This window comes from Onychomys torridus, chromosome 2 (genome assembly GCF_903995425.1).
Source record: "Onychomys torridus chromosome 2, mOncTor1.1, whole genome shotgun sequence".
Classification (NCBI taxonomy): Eukaryota; Metazoa; Chordata; class Mammalia; order Rodentia; family Cricetidae; genus Onychomys; species Onychomys torridus.
In genome coordinates this window covers 71,737,524-71,759,820 of record NC_050444.1, presented here as the reverse complement: position 1 = coordinate 71,759,820, position 22,297 = coordinate 71,737,524, and the positions used below count along the sequence as shown (strand labels likewise).

Below are 22,297 nucleotides of genomic sequence, written 5' to 3'. Positions count from 1 at the left end.
TGCTGCCTGCCCCCTCTGATACAAATCAAAACAAACAGAAATTGTGTGTGAAGAATAAAGGATTTAGAGCTACAGGATATTCAAACTAACTGTTTTAAACTCCTTGATTAGAGCACACAGAGAAAATACTCTGTCCCTCTATGAGTTGTGTTTCAATTAATGCAATCTATGAATGACATTTTCCACTTAACCATATAACCACAAAAACTACTTAGCAGAGGAACCAATGCATGCTTGCTTAAATTCTATCAACATACTCTGTAACAATTTCAAGAACATGTTGCTAATACTTTTTCCTAACAGTGAATATTTGACATTTCTCATGAATATGTTTTTCATGTATGGACTTTCACTGTCTCAATTTGCAGAAATCTGAAGGCAGTCTAAGTATGTACATTTTAAGCATGCACTTTTGCAGGTTATGGAGAAGAACTCAGAGAAAGTACAATGGCACAGAGAATGGAAACTATTTTCTTTTGGGTTGGCTAAATAAAGCAAGAAATATATTGTACTTGATCTTTAAAAATTATTTTTAAATTGGAGAAGATATAATGTTAGAGTAACAAAATCACTATGAGACCTCAGCAAGTATTGTTTCAGGAAGATGGTACCAAGTTGCTCACATTATTAAATGTACCTTTCTAACAGTGACAGATACCTTTAGAGAGCAAACTCTTCCCTCAAGACAGCACTAGTACAGACTGCCTGGATACTGTAGGTAACACACCATTTGCTCATTTGTGATGCTAGATGAAGTAATTGCAATATTAAATCAGGATTTTTAAGTATTTTATTGGAAGTTGCTGGCACACTGAATATAAAGACCCATGAAGAAGCAGGATTTGGTCTAATGGGTATTTGCAAAACACTTTGTCTTTCTGTCTTTCCCTCTTAAACAGAAGTACTTTGCTTAACATCATGGCCATAATCTAGACCCTTATCACAATGAATTAAATTCACTATGTCCTACAAAATAGTACCCACTTTCATTTAACAAAAGAAATTTTAGCTAATTTTCCCTATTTACAGAAGTTGTAACTGATTTTGTTTTAATGATAATGGCATTTAAAAAATTAAGGACCAAATATGGAAAACAACCAAACAGAAATCTTAGTTGTTTCTTTATGTTTCAATTAAAAGTATTTATTTTTGGTGTATAAATGTGTGGTTTATCCTTGGGAGTGCATAATTTGAATAGTGTATCAATGCAGTCTTATAGCATGAATCTTAAACAGTCTTATTAATAAAAACAAACCTGGAGCCAGGTATTTGGGTGAACGCTGAAAGACTGGAGAAACAGAAGAGGCCACAGCCACCTCACCTCGCCAATTCCTAAGCTGATCCTGTTTCCTAAGACTGTAAGTTTCTGAGTCCTCATCCAGAATGAACCTCAACTGAACTGCTACTCAAACACCTAAAAGCTTAACCAGGCAAAGGCTTCCAGTTTCTGGTCTTCACGCCTTATATACCTTTCTGCTTTCTGCCATCACTCCCTGAGATTAAAGGCTCACTTTCTAGGATTAAAGGTATGAATCACCATGCCTGGCTGTTTCCAGTGTGGCTTTAAACTCACAGAGATCCGGGGGGATCTCTGCCTCCCAAGTGATAGGATTAAAGGCATGTGTGCCACCATTTTCTGGCCTCTATATCTAGTAGCTGTTCTGTTCTCTGACCCCAGATAAGTTTATTAGGGTGCACAATACTTCGGGGAACACAATATCACCACAGCAGACTCAACTCTATGATAAAGGAAAGGAAAGCTCTAACTTATTTTTCAAGCCAGAAAAAACTGTCTATGCCTGAGTCCTGCTACAGACTAGGTGCTTCTCATATTTCTTTCTTATTTTTTCAACATTCTGTGGGAAAACTTCACTACCAGTTTTTAGACAATGGAATTGGGATGCATCCAGCTTAAGTAAATTGTTTAATGTCAAACAACTAGAAAAGAAAGATAAAACTTATGTTAATATTAGAGCTAATTCATAATTTTATGATGTATAAAATATTCCTCCTCTGAAAAGATGATATACAACAACTGTGACGAGTAGATGCTAGCAGTTAGTGAGAAAAACTATTGTCTTTATAATTGTTTTTAAATATAAAGTTTTGCTGATAAAATACCACAGCATCCATTCATTGGTAGCATACAAATGAATGTTATCTCATGTAAAATAACTGATTTTATGTAATTTTCAAATTTTATGCATTCTCATTATTTACACCATTACATAGGTCCAGTGTAATGAAGTTTCTATTTCAGTTTGTAAGGCTTGAATGAAAATTGTAAGCACCATACATATCAATGATTCTCAAAACTTAATGCACAGGTGATTCTCATGGGGGTCCTGCCATCAGAATGAACAGTATGTAAATGCACCTTCTAACTCAATAATGTATTTTCAAGACAGACTCTCAGATGAACTGATCTGATCGTGTTACTCTTAGTATCACATACTGTGAAACAATGATATTTGTTACAATAGTATGGTAGTGTGTGAGTGAGTACACATACACACACACACACAGACAGACAGACAGAGAGATAGAAAAAAATTGGAAATACAATATTATTGGCATTTACACACAGAAAATAACATTGGAAATACAATATTAAAAAGTAACAAATGTATAGTATAATCAGTTTAAAATCTTGATAGAATAGATTAGATTGAAGATGGTCTCTGAGACTCTGTAGTTCTTTACGTAAAAATCAAAACAAATATAATAGCACATTTTTTACTCATTTAGTATATATGTGTGTGTGTGTGTGTGTGTGTGTGTGTGTGTGTGTGTGTGTGTACATATAGGTACACACACATATATAATTTAGAGGACAACTTGAGTGACTCTGTTTTCTCCTACCATTTGAGTTCTGGAGATAAAAAAACAAAACAAAACAAAAAAACAGATTTTTCAGGCACAGCAGCAAGCAACTTTACCTTCATCTCACTGGCCCAAGTCCTGAAGCTTTAAGTCACACTAAGATAATTGCATCTTGAATAAATTGTAAATACATCCATGGGTACCCTAGGGGCTGTTTATAATGAGCTACACAGTGTCTCTTGGTGGATAGGAAACCTATATGTCCTCAGGCAGGCAGCTACAGGTACTACTTCTAGAAGGTTCACTTGGAGGAGAGTCTTTCCTTGTGAGTGTCTAGATGGGACAGAAGCAAGGACAACACGGGGACCAGAGAGCAGCTACTTAGTAGCAAATTACCTGACTCCATATTTAGGTATGTATTGTGGAAAAACTTACTGCATGTACAAAAATTTGCATAACAATATTGTTTTAAACTATCAAAAAGTATATAAACAAAATCCCTTAAAAACAGTAGGATGTGCAACTTCATGAACATAATTCTAAATATGTTATCAAACTGATTTATTCAGCAGAACCTGATGAATGATGACTTTTCACCCATCAACATGTGTTCCAATTATAGTATAAAGTGAAACAAGTAAGTATAAATTGCATCCATTATGAAATTGTAAGTGCAAGACTAAAGAGTCTCATTTGAGCCTTCTATAAATGTGTGACATTTGATTGTCATTTTTCACTTCAATGTTCTACTAAGTCCCTACAGAAGATTCTTTTTTTAAGTGAATTGTAGCAAAATAAGGATAACATCTTGTGATTACCACATTTGTCAATGATAACTGTGTTATGTAAGTTCCAGGTATTTAAGCACATTTTATAAACATGTATATTGCTGATGTATTAACATGGAATTCCAGGGCAATGGCACAATACCTCACAGCAGGACAACCCTTATCTAATATGCTCATAGTCTCTATGAGGATCACCCCAACCTTCATTTGCCTCACAACTTGAAACATGACCTAAAAATCAGTTGGTGGTATTCTTGGGTCAGTTTAAACAAGGAAACCATCACTGACAGTTGCTATTGATGTGAAACTGGGACACTAAATAGAGTGTGACAAGAGTGAAAAACAAAAAGGCAGGGCATCGCCTTGTTTACGTGTCAGATGGTCATTGCTTTGGCATTCTCTGTGGGTTGATGATTTAGCACAGTGTCATGGAATTTGATTTGTAAACATATTTTCATGAAGTGTCAAAGTTACAAATAAGGAACTTGTGAATGGTGAGTTTTTTTTTTTTCATACATGGGATCAAGATGAATACATTGATAGAAAGACAGATCTTTGCATCTAAGGAAATTGTACAAATTGGAAACAGATCCATGACATGGATCAGGTCCAAACAAGACTATATTTACTCAGCTACAGTGGTTTAAACAATATTTTCTTAATTACTAAAATATGAAAGTATATTTTATATAATCTTTTGCATATATTAAATTTCCTCAGTAGTTAGGAATAACTCATGGGGCTGGAGAGATGGCTCATGGTGCAAGACTGCCAGCTATGCAAACAAAAGACCTGAGTTCAAGTACCAGATCTCAGTAAAAGTCAGAAATGGCAGAATGCCATAATTCCTGCACTGAGGATAGACAAGTGGTTCCAGAAGCTCACCTGCCAGCTAGCCTAGCACAAAACAACAAAGTCCAGGTCCGGTGAGGAAATCTGTCTCAAAATCAAAGATGGGAGGGGAAAGAAGGCTACACTCATATCTTCTTCTGGCTGCATATCTACATACACATGTGCACATACACACCAAAGGCTATATAAACAGAAATGTACCTGTCCTCTGATTTTTCTGTAGGTCATTTCCCATTACTACAACTTAAACTATTTGTATTTATATTTTACAACTGCTTTATTTTAATAAAAATATCTTAACTATTTACTTTATTGTGTATTTAATGTGAACCACATTAAGTTTTGTTGGTAAGCGCTTAAATCAATCATATGAGTGCATTCTATAGTAACTCTTTCTGCCTCTCTTATAACACTCTATTTAGAGAGCTTAAAGTTTATATTTGTCCCAGATGTTTTTAAAGCTGATATTTGTCCCAGATGTTTTGTTTTTATGATCACTATGTGTATTTCCACACTGAATATTCATTTCATCTTTCAATTTTGTATTTTTGATGAAAATATATCATTCTCACTTTCCAATTTACAGGTTGTTCATTGAAAAATGTTTTACTTGCTTTTTCTCTGTTTTCTTACATCTTCTTTAATTGTATATCGTTATTACTAATGCAGTTATCCATCCTACACAAAACTAAAGAAATACATCCTAAAATATATATCTTTCATTTGTGCAATACATTTTTATTTTAGAGTTTTAACACTTGAAAGATGGGGCATCTTAAAATTCATAAAAATAATTCATTGATGGCTGAAGAGATGGCTCAGATGTTAAGAGCACTGGCTGTTATTCCAGAGGACTAGACTTTGATTTCTAGCAATCACATGACTGCTCACGACTGTCTTTCACTCCATCCTCCAGCTCTGACTCCCTCTTCTGGCATCTGAGGTCACTGAACACATGTGGTGCACAGACATGCATGAAAGCAAAATAACCTGTGCACATAAAAGAAATATAATCTCAAAGAATACATTGAATTCTAATATCCACACAAGTTTGTTTCTTAAATTTACATTAGGTCTGTAATTTCATTTAAAAATAATTTAGTTGCTGTATACATCTTATTTTGATATACCCTGTCATTCTACACATTGTAAACATTTATATCCTACATTAAAAGTTCTTAAACATTCAAGTAGACATAATATTTAAATTTTTTCTGTATATTTATAGAATTCCCAATTTGCACTATTATTGATTAGTGTGTTTTCATTATACCTTTCAATCGATTTTTTGTTGGTATTCAAGCTTGCTATTGATTTTCTTATTGTATCTCATCTTATTCTGGTTGGCTGGAATTTTTGTGTATCTGTGAGCTTCACAAATATACTATGATATCTGCAAATGATGGTGATATCATTACTTCCTACAATTACAGTATTTATTTTTGTTCTCTAGCTTCTTAGTGCAATTACTGTTAGTACATTTTCTTAAATTTTGCTTCCAGAATCACTAAATTTTCTTGATACTTTCCTCACCAAGTGTTCCTACTTTCCCATACGTTAGACACTTGTATCTATAATTTCAGACTAGGAGAAACCATTTTAACCACTATGTTTACATTCTTGTGTACAAGCATATAGTCAGAGAAACACAGAATATAAGTTTTGCAAGACATACACTGTTATCTTTTTTTTTTATGTCTCAAAATCCATTACCATCTTGTACAAATCCCTAATGTACTTTGGAATTATGATCTAGCTACTTTTGGGGTAGCAGGGAGAAGTTGTGGGGCAAATTTTTTGTTATAGCTTATGGCAATTTTACTTCCTTTGGTCCATGATTCTGCCTATAACAATGAATCTACAATTAGTGGGTAAGGTGTTTAGCATCTGAAAACATGACTAAAATGATTTTTAAAAGAATTGGTTGGGCTAATTCAATGAAAATTCATTGTAACTTGCTCCAGGAATTAATTTCTGATTGACTATCCTTGTTAGCAGTAATCAGCTATGGTATCTGAAAATAACTCAGGTATCCTGATATGTGCATGGTAAAATCACGGCAAAATCCTATAGAGGAGTTAATAAAATTCCTCATGTGTTGGCTTTCCTTTTCAGCAGTTGTGATTTTCTTCTAGTAGGATTTTTGTGCCTTTTTCAATGTTTTCAAAATCTATTTATTTACTAATTTAGCATGTGCGTGTATATGCGTGTGTGTGTGTGTGTGTGTGTGTGTGTGTGTGTATGCACACATGCATACATGCCCATGCAAGCCTATGTATGTGCACAACTGTTTGGGTGCCTATGCTACAGCATGCCAATGGATGGACACTAGAGGATAAGCTGTGGAAGTGAGTTCTCTTCCCCTGCCTTGTGGATCCCAGGGATTTACCTCAAGTTCTCAGACATAAACCTTTTTTTCACTGAGCTATCTATATCCGACTTTCAAAGCTTTTAAATCATGCAATGTTCCAGTAGAACACTATGACATTTAGTATTACTTTAAAAATACCTTTATCAGTTCCCAAATTTAGGAAATACAATTTACATGTGGAAAAAAAATTGTCTACTCTGGTTGTTTATATGTAAAGGTTGGAGCCTCATAAAATGGCATATAAGAAGCAGAAGTGTTGCTGTAGAGAAGCAAATGTTCTCTAATCTAGGCTCATATATTTATGAATAACTTTTACTGATTATGAAGGCATCATAATATTTGGTAAAAGGGAAGAAAAATGGAAATTGAAAGATAAAATTTTCTTATTTGATAATTTCAATAAAATGCCAGTCATTAATAGTTTTCTAGAGTTTATAACCTGTGAAATTAAAAGTGAATTGAATTTGGGAATTGGGAGCTGAACTGTTTAAGGGTTTAGAAAAACACACGTCTCATTGTTTTATTTAAATATATGTTGTTTGAAATTGTACTGATAAGAGGTCAACTTTGTCCTCAAATCTTATGCAGACACAATTTAAGTTTATTTCTTTCAAAATAGCTCAGCTGTTTGGGGATTCTTCACTTTAGTTGCACGAGGACAGAGGCTCAGCCAGGTGCTGTCTAGAGAATATGTCAAAATAATGTAACTTTGGAAAAATGTATTAATTATAACATTTTTATTCAATAGCAGTCTCAATAAATGGTTTTCAACTATAAATTGAGTAAGTAACAAGTCAATGTATATGTAAAAATGTGCATGATTTATATGTATGTTTAAATAAAATATATTATATATATATTCTGGTTTAAATATACATATTTATAACATTAAAGAAATATAGATTAATTCATGCTTTTATATATTTTTGTATTATTTACTTTTACGTTGCTGTTATCTAACACAGAGTTTAATAGAACTTATGGTGCTGGTGGCATAAGACTCTATGACGGCAGAGTCTAGTTCATCATGGACTCTTCTACCTCCCTGAAGTTGGATCTGTAAGCTGAAATCTCACATATGAACTTCAAGTGTGGAACATGGAGAGAGAGAACTAACAATGGATCACACATTTAAATTCTCAAAGCCCACCTGCAGAAACATACTTCTAGCAAAGCCATACTTCCTAAACAATCAAATAGTGCCACAAACTGGGGCCCAAGTATGCAAATACCCAGGACTATGGGAGACACATCATCAATCTGCCATAATTTCAAATACCATAAAGGATTTTTTTTCCTAAATAATTAGTAGAAGTTACCATTTAGCAGTGGGATAGGGATGTTGGGATGTAGATGTGGGGTGTTATTCTTCCTTTCTTATTTACTTTTTATTTACTCACATATATCTAAAGAAACCATACTCTATAAACAGCTGATTATATATATTTAAATCTAAAATTGATAATAACATTTCACTATCTTGACATAAATACCTGACATAAACAAATTTAAAGGAGGGTGGGATTACTTTGTTTTATGAATTATGAGGTAATATGCACTGAGGTAATAAGGATTCAAACCATGAGCCATTTCAGAAGCTACCTCAAAGGCAAGCTGTGAAACATGGTCAAATGATAAAAAAACAAAATTATAAGGCTGAACTGAAACACTTACTATCTTTATGTGATTTTCAGAGATAAGCTTTACCATGCCACAAATTACCTCTCTGTTTAATTGGTCTATTCTCAATAAATACCAGTAGGGAAACATACTCAAAAATGAATACCACATGTATTTCCATTTCCATTTTGTAAAGTTTTTATAATTCCTGGCATTGATCTGACCTCTATCAAGGCTGAACAAAATAACTTGGACTATTTTTCAATTGCCCTGGAAATTCTCAGAGAATTCTTTCTAAAAACTGGTTAATAAATAGCATAAAAATAGAGAGTAGCTGTAGAAGGCATTCCACCAAGATGACTAACATTGTTAACTGAATCTTTTCTTTTGGGAGCAACCAGTGTCCTGAATATAAATACAAACATTGAATTGCCTGTATGTAACATTCAAAGGTCAAGATTCAAGGCCTCTTTCAAATGAGCATGTAGGATGTTACCCATCATCATGTGTACATTTGGCTCTGAGCATTTTCATGAACTGAGAAATTCTCAGATGTAAGTTTATCTGTCAATGCTTGAGTGGACATAATCTGTTCTAAGACTTGCCTATCTAAATGGGACTGATACAGTCATTAGTGATTACTTCTGTGGCTTTCAACATTTAATTACATCCTGCAATAGTGATTGTCTTTGCAGGTAATGGTAAATCACTCATGCTAGGCGGCTTTCTTATCATGGAGGCTGACAGGTTTTCTACATGTCTGATGACATTAAGAAACTTACTAAGCAAAAGGAAAAGGCAGGCAAGAGGCAGGAGAGTGCCAGAGAAAGAGATGGATTGTCCTCCTGACTTGTAGCCTGATCTAGCTTTCTGGGTTATCAGAAATGAACGAATGTGCTTCTTTATTTATCTTCATTCTTCTGTCTTTTCCCCCAAAAGGCATGCTGATTAACATGTCTTACCAGTCCACAATATTATTTCTACTTGGAAGTATGAACTCAAAGTTATGTTATTGTTTTTTATTTCCTTAGTGTGTCTACTCTTTATTAAGAATCAAAACCAAATGTGCTATAAATTCCTTTAGACTAAAACAGAGGAGCTAAACTATTGCTTGGGAATGAAAATCATCCCACTTTCAACATTTCCCAGTCACATTTCTGCCTATTTGTTTTTTGATGTTACTTTTCACCTGACTGTGTATTAGCATGACCTGTGATGTTCTGGAACTGTAAAGGTCTTTGTTCTGGAATAAATATGCAGATAAATTTTATGTGTGTGGACCCACAAGGTCTATGACAGACACCTTTCTTTTTTGCCCTCCATTTTATATTTGAGACAGTGTTTCTCATTGAACCTGGAGCTCACCTTCTGGCTCAATCAGTGGGCCAGTGAGCTATTGAGATTCTCTTATTTTCACATTTACAGCACTGTGGTACAGGCTCACATTGCATGTCTGGCTTTTTACATGAGTACTGGAAATTTGGCTCAGGTCCTCAAGCATGTGTGTAAAATCCTTTACACACTGAGCCATGTTCCCATCTTTTTCCATATCATGTTTTATAGTTTCATAACCATATTAAACGTTTTCTCTTTTTTTCTTTTTCTTTTTATTTGGAGGTAAATTGCAAGTTGATTTGGCTTATCCATTTTCAATCCATGTTTAAATATCAGTTTCTACTATGTGAAAATAAGATATATGACTATTTAGATATACATCCATTTTAATAATACAATTAAGATTAAGTGTGTCTATTTAAAAATATCTATGGAATATTAGTGTTTAAAATGTAATTATTATTGTTGGCATGTAAAAGTTCCGCCAGGTATTTTTTTTTTTACTTTTTTTTCTCCTTTTTTATTATATTTGTGTTTTAATTTTACACATCAGCCATGGGTTCCCCTGTCATCCCCCTTCCTGCCCCTGCCCCCAAACTAATGGAAACACGTTAATTATGAAACAAAAGCTGTGAAGCCCCCAACTGGATCATGCCCTCTGGATAAGTGAGACAAGTGAATAGCTTGAACTGTTTGGGAGGCAGCCAGGCAGTGGGACCCGGACCTGTCCTTAGTGCATGAGCTGGCTGTTTGGAACCTTGGGCTTACACAGGGACACTTTGCTCAGCCTGGAAGGAGGGGACTGGACCTGCCTGTACTTAATCCACCAAGTTGAATTGAATCCCCAGGGGAGTTTTTTCCTTTTTTTTTTTTTTTTCAATCAGGAATGTTTTTCTGTTATCATTCTGGCAACATGGGTTTTGAGGCATCTAAGTGATTACAGAGTTTTTCTCCATCATGAATTGGTACATGTAACAGAAAGCAAGCATGTAGTCTAGAAGTCTGAGTAATCTATCATTTTTAGTCTGTGATATCATTTGAGAAAATTTAGAAAATGATACCCTGCAGGAAGAAATCAGTCATGAGTGTTGGCTTGAGCATTTACATCTGCTCACCATTTCCAATTTACACTTTTTGCTTTATGCTGTAGGACAAGAAGGTGAATTCTTAACTGCCCTATCTGACACTTGTTTCCATGCTGGTTTTAAGAGGTTCATGTATTGCTGTGGAACCCAGGGCCAAATTACACTCTTTTCTAAGTTCACATAGATATGATCTATTATCAAAGCAACAGAAAAGGCATATCTATGAAATTTTCAAACAGAATTCATTATCTCATGTATTTGAACATAAGTATGAAATCTAAAAGTGTTAATCATCATTTAAATTCATAGGCCTTTTGTCTATATTAGTTGAAATATGTAAACAAAATACAGATATTATAATGATTGAACAGATTATTGACACATTTTAGATTTTTTCCAAAATAAATAATTTTTTGCAATTGAATGTGGCTGGGCTCAAGATCATAACAATTTATATATATTCAGATTTCCTTTGGTATGAGTTCCTTTCAGATATTCAAAGTATAATTTTATATTGAAAGGCTTTAAGAGACAATAACACACTAAAAGTTTTACATTTACAGGGTTACTTTTTGTTTTGACTAGGCAATACCACATTGATTATATTCATAGGGTTTCTCTCCAGTATGTGTTTTATAAAGAGCTGTGCAAAGGCTTTACCACATTGTTTAAAATCACAGGTTTTTTTTCTCAATTATGTGTTCTTTCATGAAATTGAAGAGTGTTGTGATGTACAAAAGGCTTTACCACACTGATTAGAATTGTACAGTTTCAATCCAGTATGTGTTCTTCTATGCCTTTGAAGATGAGAGGAACAAAGGCCTGTAACACACTGATTACATTCATAGGGTTTCTCTCCAGTATGTGTTCCCTTAAATACTTGAAGATGACTGTGCTGTGCTAATGCTTTCCCACATTGTATATATTCATAGGGTGTCTCTCCAGTATGTGTTCTTTCATGCAACTGAAGAGAACTATGATGAGCAAAGGCTTTACCACATTGTTTACATTCATAGGTGTCAAGGACCAAGATGTCAGGAACCAAACATGAACCATAGAAAAGTACTAGCTAGGCCAGGGAACAAGTTATAAGACCACTGCCCTTCCCCTGAGCAGTAACATCTGTTAACAAACTAAAGGATACCAAAGATAAGAAGACATTCCACAGTCAGGTGCCATGACAAACAAATGTAAAAGAGCATTCCGTGGACAGGTAGTGTAGCAACAGAATAAATGGCCCCTGACCAGTGACCTTAACCGACATCTTGCAGTTGCACAATCTCCAAGTCACCCATGTACCTTCCCCTTCCACATACCTTCCCCTTCCCTCCTCCCTGCCACCTACTCTCCTTTGCTATATAAGCCTTGTAGAGGAAAATAAAATTTGCAGCTTGATCAGAATCCTGTCTTGCAATCATCTCTTGTATCCACTGCTCCTTTCATTTGCTCTGACAGGTGGGTCGCCCCCATTGAATTCCCGCTGGCCGGGGCACACAGGGTTTCTCTCTAGTATGTGTTCTCTTATGTACTTAAGATGACTGGGCTGTGCAAATGCTTTCCCACATTGTATACATTCATAGGGTTTCTCTCCCGTATGTGATCTTTCATGAATTTGAAGAGTATTGTTTTGAGCAAAGGTTTTACTACACTGATTACATTCATAGGGTTTCTCTCCAGTATGTGTTCCCTTAAATACTTGAAGATAATTGTGCTGTGCAAAGGCTTTACCACATTGTTTACATTCATAGGGTTTCTCTCCACTATGTGTCCTTTCATGCATTTCAAGAGTACTGTGTCGAGCAAAGGCTTTACCACACTGATTACATTCACAAGGTTTCGCTCCAGTATATGTTCTTTTATGTAATCAAAGAGCACTGTGCCGAGCAAATGCTTTACCACAGTGATTACATTCATATGGTTTCTCTCCAGTATGTGTTCTCTTATGTATTTGAAGATCACCAGGTTGTGCTAAGGTTTTACCAGATTGTTTACATTCATAGGGTTTCTCTCCAGTATGTGTTCTTTCATGTAATTGAAGAGAACTGTGTTGAGCAAAGGCTTTACCACAATAATTACATTCATAGGGTTTCTCTCCAGTATGTGTCCTTTTATGTACTTGAAGATGACTGGGCTTTGTAAAGGCTTTACCACATTGATTACATTCATAGGGTTTCTCTCCAGAATGTGTTCTTCTATCTAATTGTAGAATTTTCCAATGAGTAAAGGCTTTGCCACTTTGATTACATCCATAAGGTTTTTTAAATATATGCGTAGTTTCATGCCTGTGAAGATGACTGTGTTGTGTAAAGGTTTTACCACATTGATTATATTCATAGGATTTCACTCCAGTATGTGTTTTTTCATGCCTTTGAGGATGACTAAGACATTCAAAGGCCTTACCATACTCAGTATATTCATTTGATTTCTCTGTAGTATGACTTCTTTTATGCCTTCCATGATTTTGACAACTTTGACAATGTCCTTCAACTTTAAGATCTTCCCAATTGTAGCCTATAGCAATGAGGTTCATATAGGTCTCCAGCATCACATTTTTGTAGAGATTCTTCTGTGAAGGATCCATCAATGCCCACTCTTCCTGAGTGATGTTGACATGCACATCATTATAGGTCACTGCACTCAAGAGTCTGGAGCCTCAGCTTGATCTCTGGAAGGCCTTTTGCTTCTTCAGATATTAGCTTGCCATAATCAGCTTAAATCCTTCTTCATATATTTTATGGTTCTCAGCAATTATTCAAAGACCAAACCATATTGTGGTTTTCCAGCTTGGCCATGCTCTCTGTTCAGCTCCCTACAGCAACACTCCAGCTACACAACAAACAAAACTACTGGAGACAGATTCTCTTCCCTTTTTTTAATTAAGAAATTTTCTATTCATTTTATATACCAACCACAGACACCCCTTTCTGACCTCCTCCTGCAACCCAGACTTCCCCCACAACCCATCCCCTGTTTCCACCTCCTCCAAGGCAAAGCCTCCCATGGGGAGTCAGCAGAGCCTGGTACATTCAGTTGAGGCAGGTCCAATCCTCTCCCAATTGCACCAAGGCCACACAAGTTGTCCCACCATAGGCACTGGGCTCCAGATTCATTTTGATTTGCATTTTCCTGATGACTAATGATGTTGATCAATTTCTTAAATGGCTTTCAGCCATTTAAGATTCTTCTGTTGAGAAATCTCTGTTTAGATCTGCAGCCCATTTTTTAATTGGTTTCTTCAGTATTTGGATGTTTAGTTTCTTGAAATGTTTATATATTTGGGGGTCAGCCTTCTGTCAGATGTGGGGTTGGTGAAGATCTTTTCCCATTCTGTAGGCTGTCATTTTGTCTTATTGACCATGTCCATTGCCCTACAAAAGCTTCTCAGTTTCAGGAATTCCTATTTATTAATTGTTGTTCTCAGTGTCTGTGCAACTGGTGTTATATTTAAGAAGTAATCCCCTGTGCCAAAGCGGTAAGATTACTTCCTACATTCTTTTCTATCAAGTTCAGTATATTTGGATTTATGGTGAGGTCTTTGATCCAGTTGGACTTGAGTTTTATGAAAGGTGACAGATATGGATCTATTTGAAGTCTTCTATATATTGACATTCAGATATGCCAGCACCATTTATTGAAGATGATTTCTTTTTTCCATTGTACAGTTTTGGCTTCTTTGTCAAAGATCAGGTGTTCATAGGTGTGTGGATTAATATAAGGGTCTTCAATTAGATTCCATTGGTCCACATGTCAGTTTTTATTCCAATACCAAGCTGTTTTTTATTACTATAGCTATATAGTAGAGCTTGGTGTCAGGGATGGTGATGCCTCCAGAGGTGGCTTTGTTGTACAGGATTCTTTTAGCTATCCCAGTTTTTTGTTTGTTTGTTTGTTTGTTTGTTTGTTTGTTTGTTTTTCATATGAAGTTGAGTATTATTCTTTCCATGTCTGGAGAATTGTGTTAGAATTTTGATGGGGATTGCAGTGAATCTGTAGATTGCTTTTGGTAAGATTGCTATTTTTTCTATGTTAACCCTACCTATCCATGAGCATGGGAGAGCTTTCCATTTTCTGATATCTTTGATTTCTTTCTTCAAGAGGCTTGAAGTTCTTGTTATACAGATCTTTCACTTGCTTAGTTGGCGTTACCCCAAGGTATTTTATATTATTTTTGGGTATTGTAAAGTTTGATGTTTCTATGATTTCTTTCTCAGCCAGTTTGTCATTTGAATATAGGAGGGCTACTGATTTCTTAGAGTTAATCTTGTATCCTACCATATTATTGAAAGATTTTATCAGCTGTAGTAGTTCTCTGGCAGAATTTTTGGGGTCACTTATGTATACTATCATATTGTCTGCAAGTAGTGAAAGTTTAACTTCTTTCTTTCCAATTTGTGTCCCCTTGATCCCGTTTTGTTGTTTTATTGCTCTAGCTAGAACTTTAAGTACTATATTGAATAAATATGGGGAGAGAGAACAGCCTTGCCTTGTTACTGATTTTAGTGGAGTTGCTTTGTGTTTCTCTTCATTTACTTTGATGTTGGCTGTCAGTTTGCTATAAATTGCCTTTATTATCTTTAGATATGTTCCTTATATTCCTGATCTCTCCAAGACCTTTATCATGAAGGGCTATTGGATTTTGTCAAAGGTGTTTTCAGCATCTAATGAGATGATCTTTTTTTTCCCCATTTGTTTATATGGTTTATTACATGGACAGATTTTCAATGTTGAACCTTGTATCCCTGGAATGAAGCCTACTTGGTCACAGTGGATAATTTTTGATGTTTTCTTGAATTTGGCTTGCTAGTATTTTGTTAAGGATTTTTGCATCAGTGTTCATGAGGTGTCTGTAATTATCTTTCTTTGAATCTTGGTGTGGTTTGGGTATCAGGTTAACTGTAGCCTCATTAAAAATTTTTGAAATGCTCCTTCTGTTTCTATTGTGTGGAACAATTTAAGAGTTTTAAAATCATAAATTACAGATATGAAAAGAAGAAACTTGATATTAGGTTATCTTAAGATTAGTATGCATTTTAAAGCCCTTTTGGTTAATTCTTCTTCAAACACAAATTCTGTTATTAATTAAAAGCTATACTAATGTGACACTGGATTAGTGGAGAGACTGGTAAAATAAGAATGACAAAGCTAGAGCATGTAGCACTTTGTGATAATTCTAAAATATTCCTACTAAGGAGACTTTTAAAAAAATACCTCTGTGGCAATGATTTGACACGTGGCTAATTTCCTTTGATCTGTAACAGCAAATTAAACAAAAGTGAATAATGAGGGCATACATGAAACCCCAACATTTAATAGGAAAAAATTCTGTTGTTTTATGAAAAAGTCTGGATTACTTATTTTCTTTAAAAAGATAGATGCAGTTTGAAATTAATTAGTTGTCTAGTAGGCAGACAGTATCTGACCTATTTGCCAGTACCTAGGGAGATGCATAATCTTGCCCTTAAAAAAAAGAACTAATTTTAAAGGTCTATATTTAAAACTGGCATTGATTTGATAAGCTGGTATATGAAACCTATCTAGACAAAAATTGCATGTGTATAGGTGCTACATACTAACATCTAATGTATGGATCAGAAGATATTTTTGTATTTTATATTTAATTTCACTCTGACTTTGCAAAACAAATGTTATTACTAACATGTAAACTTAGACAAAAGTCAAATGGGTTTCATGAAGGTTAGATGAATTGTCAAAGCAGAGGTAAAGTGGTCTCAATTATAGAAACACACTTTTACATATAATGGAAAAAATTAACACAGATTGTGTTGATGAGATGGTTCAGCAAGTAAAGACATTTGTTTTCAAGCCTGATATTCTGAGTTTGATACCAAGTGCTCACTATGTGGGGGGGGGGGAGTGAAGGGAGAAAGAAGACTTCTTGTATGAGTATACAACATGCTGCACTCATGATTCATTGTATATAACAGGTATTAGGGGAAAATGTAACATACTGAAATCATACTTCTTAAAATTTTGAGTAATTAATGACAACTTTCAAAATCTTGAAAAACTCTGTGGTGATTTAAAGATATATTAATAAATATTTTTTAAAACAAAGGGCACACTAAGACTTGAAATTTTAGTTACTTTAACCATTAGATAAACAATGTATATTTTACTTCAGTGAAGATATAGTAAGCAGAGATGTACTTATGACTGAGCTGTCAAAACTCCATATAGCAATGGAGAAGTGGATCTTCTTCAAGTGAATTTTAAAAAGTATCCTTGCATTTAGCTACTTCCCAATAAAATATAGAGAATAATTTCCAGACATAAAATCTTTCTTTCAAGACATTAATTAATTAATACACACAATTAACTTTCTACAATAGTTAGCAGCTATTGAGTAGAAAAAAATGTATTATTGAATAATTTAAAATTAAAATATCCCCAATATTAGCATTATTTTCTCCTAAATAAGACTTTATTAAGCAAGCCTCTATGCCAGATTCTTTATTTAGCAAAGCCTATGTCAGATTCCCATAAAGAAACCACACAAAAGCAGATGCCAACAGACAGTTTAAGTTTAGGATTTAGAGCAATTACTGTTTATAAAAGTTTTCCTTCCCTGGCACGTCTGCTTCACAGAACTTCTTCAGCTGCTCCACTAATACTTGACCCACTTTTCTTATCTTGTTTTAACCTAAATCATCTGGCCCTGAGAAAGCAAGCTTTGGAATTGAACTTTAAAGTAGGAAGAACAGTAATTAGCTGTCTACTACTTGTAGAAAAGGCAATCAATTTTCACTGACTGGATAAGACCTTTCCTGGAGATCTAGCCAATGTTGTGGAAAAAAATGTAATCACACTAGAATATTCTTTTCACTAAGAGGAGGTGTTCTCAAATGATTGTCACTGAGGAATGTCAAAGAAAACAATGAGCTATTACCATTTAGTTGTTACCATCCCTTTCTAAAAGGTAGGTAGATACAGTAAGCTAAATTAAGCTAAAGAATATCAATCTTACAAAACTGAAACAAAAACTGTTCTTGAATTTATGACAACACACACACACACACACACACAAACACACATATATATCTATATCTATATCTATATCTATATCTATATCTATATCTATATCTATATATATATATATATATATATATATGATATCTTATTTGGTAGCTAGCTTATTAGTATTTTAAAAAGTGAACACTGTTCTACAAAACTCAAATAATTTTAAGATTTTATTTGGGTATTCTTCTGTTGTTGCTGTTTATTTTTAGTGACAATATCTTGCTATGTAGTTGAGGCTAGTACCATATTCATACCAATGCTGTTTTTTTCAGCTGCCTGAGAGCTAGAATTATAGTTATGTACCAGCATGTCAATCTTTAGTTTGTGTTATTCATGCTTTGAGTCACTGGGACAAATAACCTAAAATAAGTTAAAAGGAGATGTGTTCTATCACCATTTCAGATGTTGAAGTTTGAAGTCAGTTTGGATTTGGGGCTAAAGCAAGATAGAATGAATATCATGCAAATGGGAGATTGCAGCCCAAGTTGTGAACATTATCAGGGCCAGGAATCAGACAGAAATGAAGGGCAAGCATGTCAGGCAAGTTTCTTCCTTCTCTGTTCCATCTCTCCACCCATATTCAAGGCTGTTCTTCACCTTTCAATGGTTCTACAACATACCATGTGTCTTTGGAAACACTTCCCAAATATACCTACAAGTTGATTATATTTTTCAAAGCTGAGGACTGAACCCAGGGCCTTACGCTTGCTAGGCAAGTGCTCTACCACTGAGCTAAATCCCCAACCCTGAAGTTGATTATTAATCTAGTTTTATTTCTCTTCTAAATTAATCAAGTTGATAGTCCATAATGGGAATCACAACCATATTATAATTATTGGTAGTATTAGTATTTTGTATATGACAAAATATACATACAGTAATAGCCAATTTAAGAAACCAGTAGGACAAAGTAATATCAGAGTTAAGTTTGAAACTATAATACTGGCTTAGTAGTTTACTAAATATATAAAATAAATAAATGCATCATGCTATAATATTTGCAATGTTAGCTTATACTGGTAAGAATATGAAGAAAATAATGATTCTTATAGAATATAGAATAATAAATTTATTATTACAAAAAAGCACAATAAATTCAAAATATGGGACTTTCTTGTATATAGGTTCCATAAATGTTAATTTCAAAAGGACAGAAATAGCAAATTATAGAAAATTTCTGAATTGGAAAGTGAACAAAATGAGAAGTACATGTTTGTCCCTTAACTATGATAACCCTAGTAATCTGCATGCTTGTTAGAAGTCAGGATCAGTAGAAAGGAAAGTCTAAAAGCAAATTTGTTGCCTCATTTTGTCTCTATCTGTAGCCACTGTTCACTATATACCAAAAACATGTTTCTAAAAGATATTTTCTAATGTTAAAACAATATTTCTGTTAATTTACAACTTAGATTGCTTTGAAATTTACTTCAAATTATTTGCATATATATCAGATAATTAAAATGATATAAACTTAGTAATGAATTAAAATGTTATATATTAATAAGAAATATTCTGTGATATATTTAGTAAGCTCTTTTTTATTGTGTTCTTTAAGGCTTACCTTTCAAATGATTCAGAAATGAAACAACATGTTTTTTCATAAGATTTTTAGCAATGAGAAAATATTGTAATGTTTGATTATTGTACTAGAGAGCAGCTTGGATACTTCTTATTTTGGAAATTGACATATTTCAAATTGTATTAGTTGGAGTAAATTTGTGCTGTTTTAAAGGTTCAAAGTTACATAATCTACAGTTAATATTTAGGCATCCTTAATGTGAAATTCTTTTGGTTAAATGTATATTTAGGACTTACACTCATTTATTTCTAATATTTTGATGAGCAGATACAGAATACCCTAAAATTAAAAATGTCCTTTAATTTTAAAAGTTGGGAAAACACTTAAGTTGGAATAAGAGCTAGTTAGTTTTAAAACCTCCCTGATGAATTAATTATATGTTCTGATACATAAAAAGTAAAATTTGGAATTATAATGGTGTCAGTCTTTATATTCACACTAACATAAAATTTATCTAAACCACATAAAAATGCTAAAACTACTGAATTTGACCTCTAAAATATATAAACCAGCTGCAGCTCCAAGTTGAATACCACTTCTTTCATGGCCTCGGCATAGAAGAACACTTCAAGTCTTTCTTTGTCAGGCCAAGCAGGAGATGCTCACATATGATCACCATGAAGGGGTCTTTACTCAAGGAGTTTTGAGAGGTGACAGTCGGTGCACAACACACAAATACATGAGCTAAACGCACTTTCAACTAACATAGAAATAAAATAGGATCCTTTAATCCTCCTTTATGGAATTGCTTCAAAGGACACCTCTCTGAAGAGATGATGTAAGAACTAAACTCAGTAGAGATGACCTTTTTAAAATGAGAAGAAATCAATGATTTCAAAGACCTAGAGAGACAACAGCAAGTACAATCACACCAATATTGGGATGGCTTCTTAGTTATGAAGAATTTGGGGAATTCTTAAAGCTATCTTTCATTGAATATTGATAGTCTTTAATCACTGCTATAGGAAAGTCTAAAAATGATGTTCTTTAATAGGATAATATAAGTAAGTATCAAGGAAAGCTTTCACAAGTGTACATTTCGCATCCTTTCAATTGTCAAAAGTTAAAAAGCACAATTAAAATAGGAAATACATGTTGCATAGCAGTTAGCACATTAACTCCAAGTGTTGATGCCTGTTATGAACTACAGATCTAAGAAGACTAAAAAGAAATTGTATATTAACACATTTTCATATGATTATTATTTAAGGTTTAGGCAGTATATTAAAAGAAAGTCACAAATTGTTATCTCAGTATTGTGTTGAAGTAACAGAATATAGAGTTTGCTGAGGATATGAATAAAAATCTCTTTATGAAGGAATTGAGACTATGCTACACAAATGAGGCCAATTATAAGAGTAAGACACAGGATGTCTGAAAAGCCAATTAGGAATCAGAGAATTAACTATCTATCTTTAAAAAAAAATAGTAACCTATAACACACAGTATATTATTTAAATGAAATTTTCACATCTTACCTCACAATGGTCTTTCTAAGAGGCAAAGACCATCTAACAAAAACCCGTAACACCAGGCTTTAGAAGCCTTCTTTTAAGTTGTTCAAGGTTGTCCAAAAGATACTCCTCCCTGAGGACTAGCTTTCATACAACCAGAAAGCAACATGACATCTTCCAAAGGTGAGAAAAAACTAACAGTCCTTCATAGCTATGACACCTACAAACCACAACAACTAGCATGGTGTGATAATCTCGGGCTGCAGTTGTGACACATATATCTTGGCAGTAATCAACAGCTCTTGGATTGGTCTTAAGATCCACTCAGCAAGAGGAAAATCATACCCAATTCCAACAATGGAATTCCAACAGCTAATGAAGTCATGCAAGGATCTTGAAGGGGAACCCACAACTGCCATTCTACTAAAACAGCATAAATCTTCAACTGACTCAGCACAATCCCTAACTTCATTCTAAATAACTGTCTTTATATGCACAGATAAGTGTATTGCTCACTCTTCATGAAGAAAACTTTTCTTTGAAACAGACACAAAACAAACAAACAAAATGCATTGTTATGGATTCTAGTCCAATTGTATAGACCAAGTTGCTTCCTTCTCCTGGCTTGTCTGTTTGCTTTCTCACACAGCCCAGAAACACCCACCCAGAGGTGGCACCACCCAAAGTATGCTAGGAACCCCTACATCAATCATTAATCAAGACAATACCAAATATTACCAGGCAACATTACAGAATCATTTTTTTTTCAATTAAGGTTGTCTTTTCCAAACATTTCTAGGTTTGTGTCAAGTTGATCATAACCAACCAGCAGAGATGCAATCACTTTTTCTCTCAAATCATGTACAGAGTCTAACTAAATAATTAAATAATTAGACATCCGTTAAAAGTTCTTACTGTATTATAAGGAAAATAATTTTTGCCTTTCTGCAAAAAGCCTCAAATATCTGCAGCATGTTAATAGAGAGAATGGGGTGAGAAGTGGGCAGGATTGAGTTTAAATTTAAACCCATCCTTATTGAGCTGTGCTTTAGTGAACGCAACATTTATACTTAGATTAAACAAGTCTATGCTAACTGCTATCTAATAAAAACATTTGAAACACTGTGTTCATTTATAATATTGTTTTAATAGTAGATTATACTTAGAGTATAGAACTCATCAGTGTTATGTTCATGTAACTTGCTTTATGAAGGGAGAAATTATTTATGTTTTATTTGTCATATCCTTGAAGAATCATTTTTAAGTAATTCTTTAATTCTACCTAAGTAAGTGGAAGACTGACATTTAAAGAATAAAATCATGAAAAAAATAATTTTAAAGAAAAAAATCAC

General features: G+C 34.1%; 1 protein-coding gene across 1 annotated transcript in view; it reads right to left on the bottom strand.

Moving 5' to 3' along the window:
• The window catches only part of LOC118577884 (zinc finger protein 120-like), a 54,081-nt gene extending 32,717 nt beyond the window's left edge, over positions 1–21,364 (bottom strand). The window contains 3 exon segments of the mRNA XM_036178547.1: positions 12,404–12,986; positions 13,323–13,519; positions 21,291–21,364. Of these exon segments, the coding sequence (XP_036034440.1) occupies positions 12,404–12,986; positions 13,323–13,519; positions 21,291–21,364 (854 nt within the window).
• Positions 21,365–22,297: the final 933 nt, after the last annotated feature.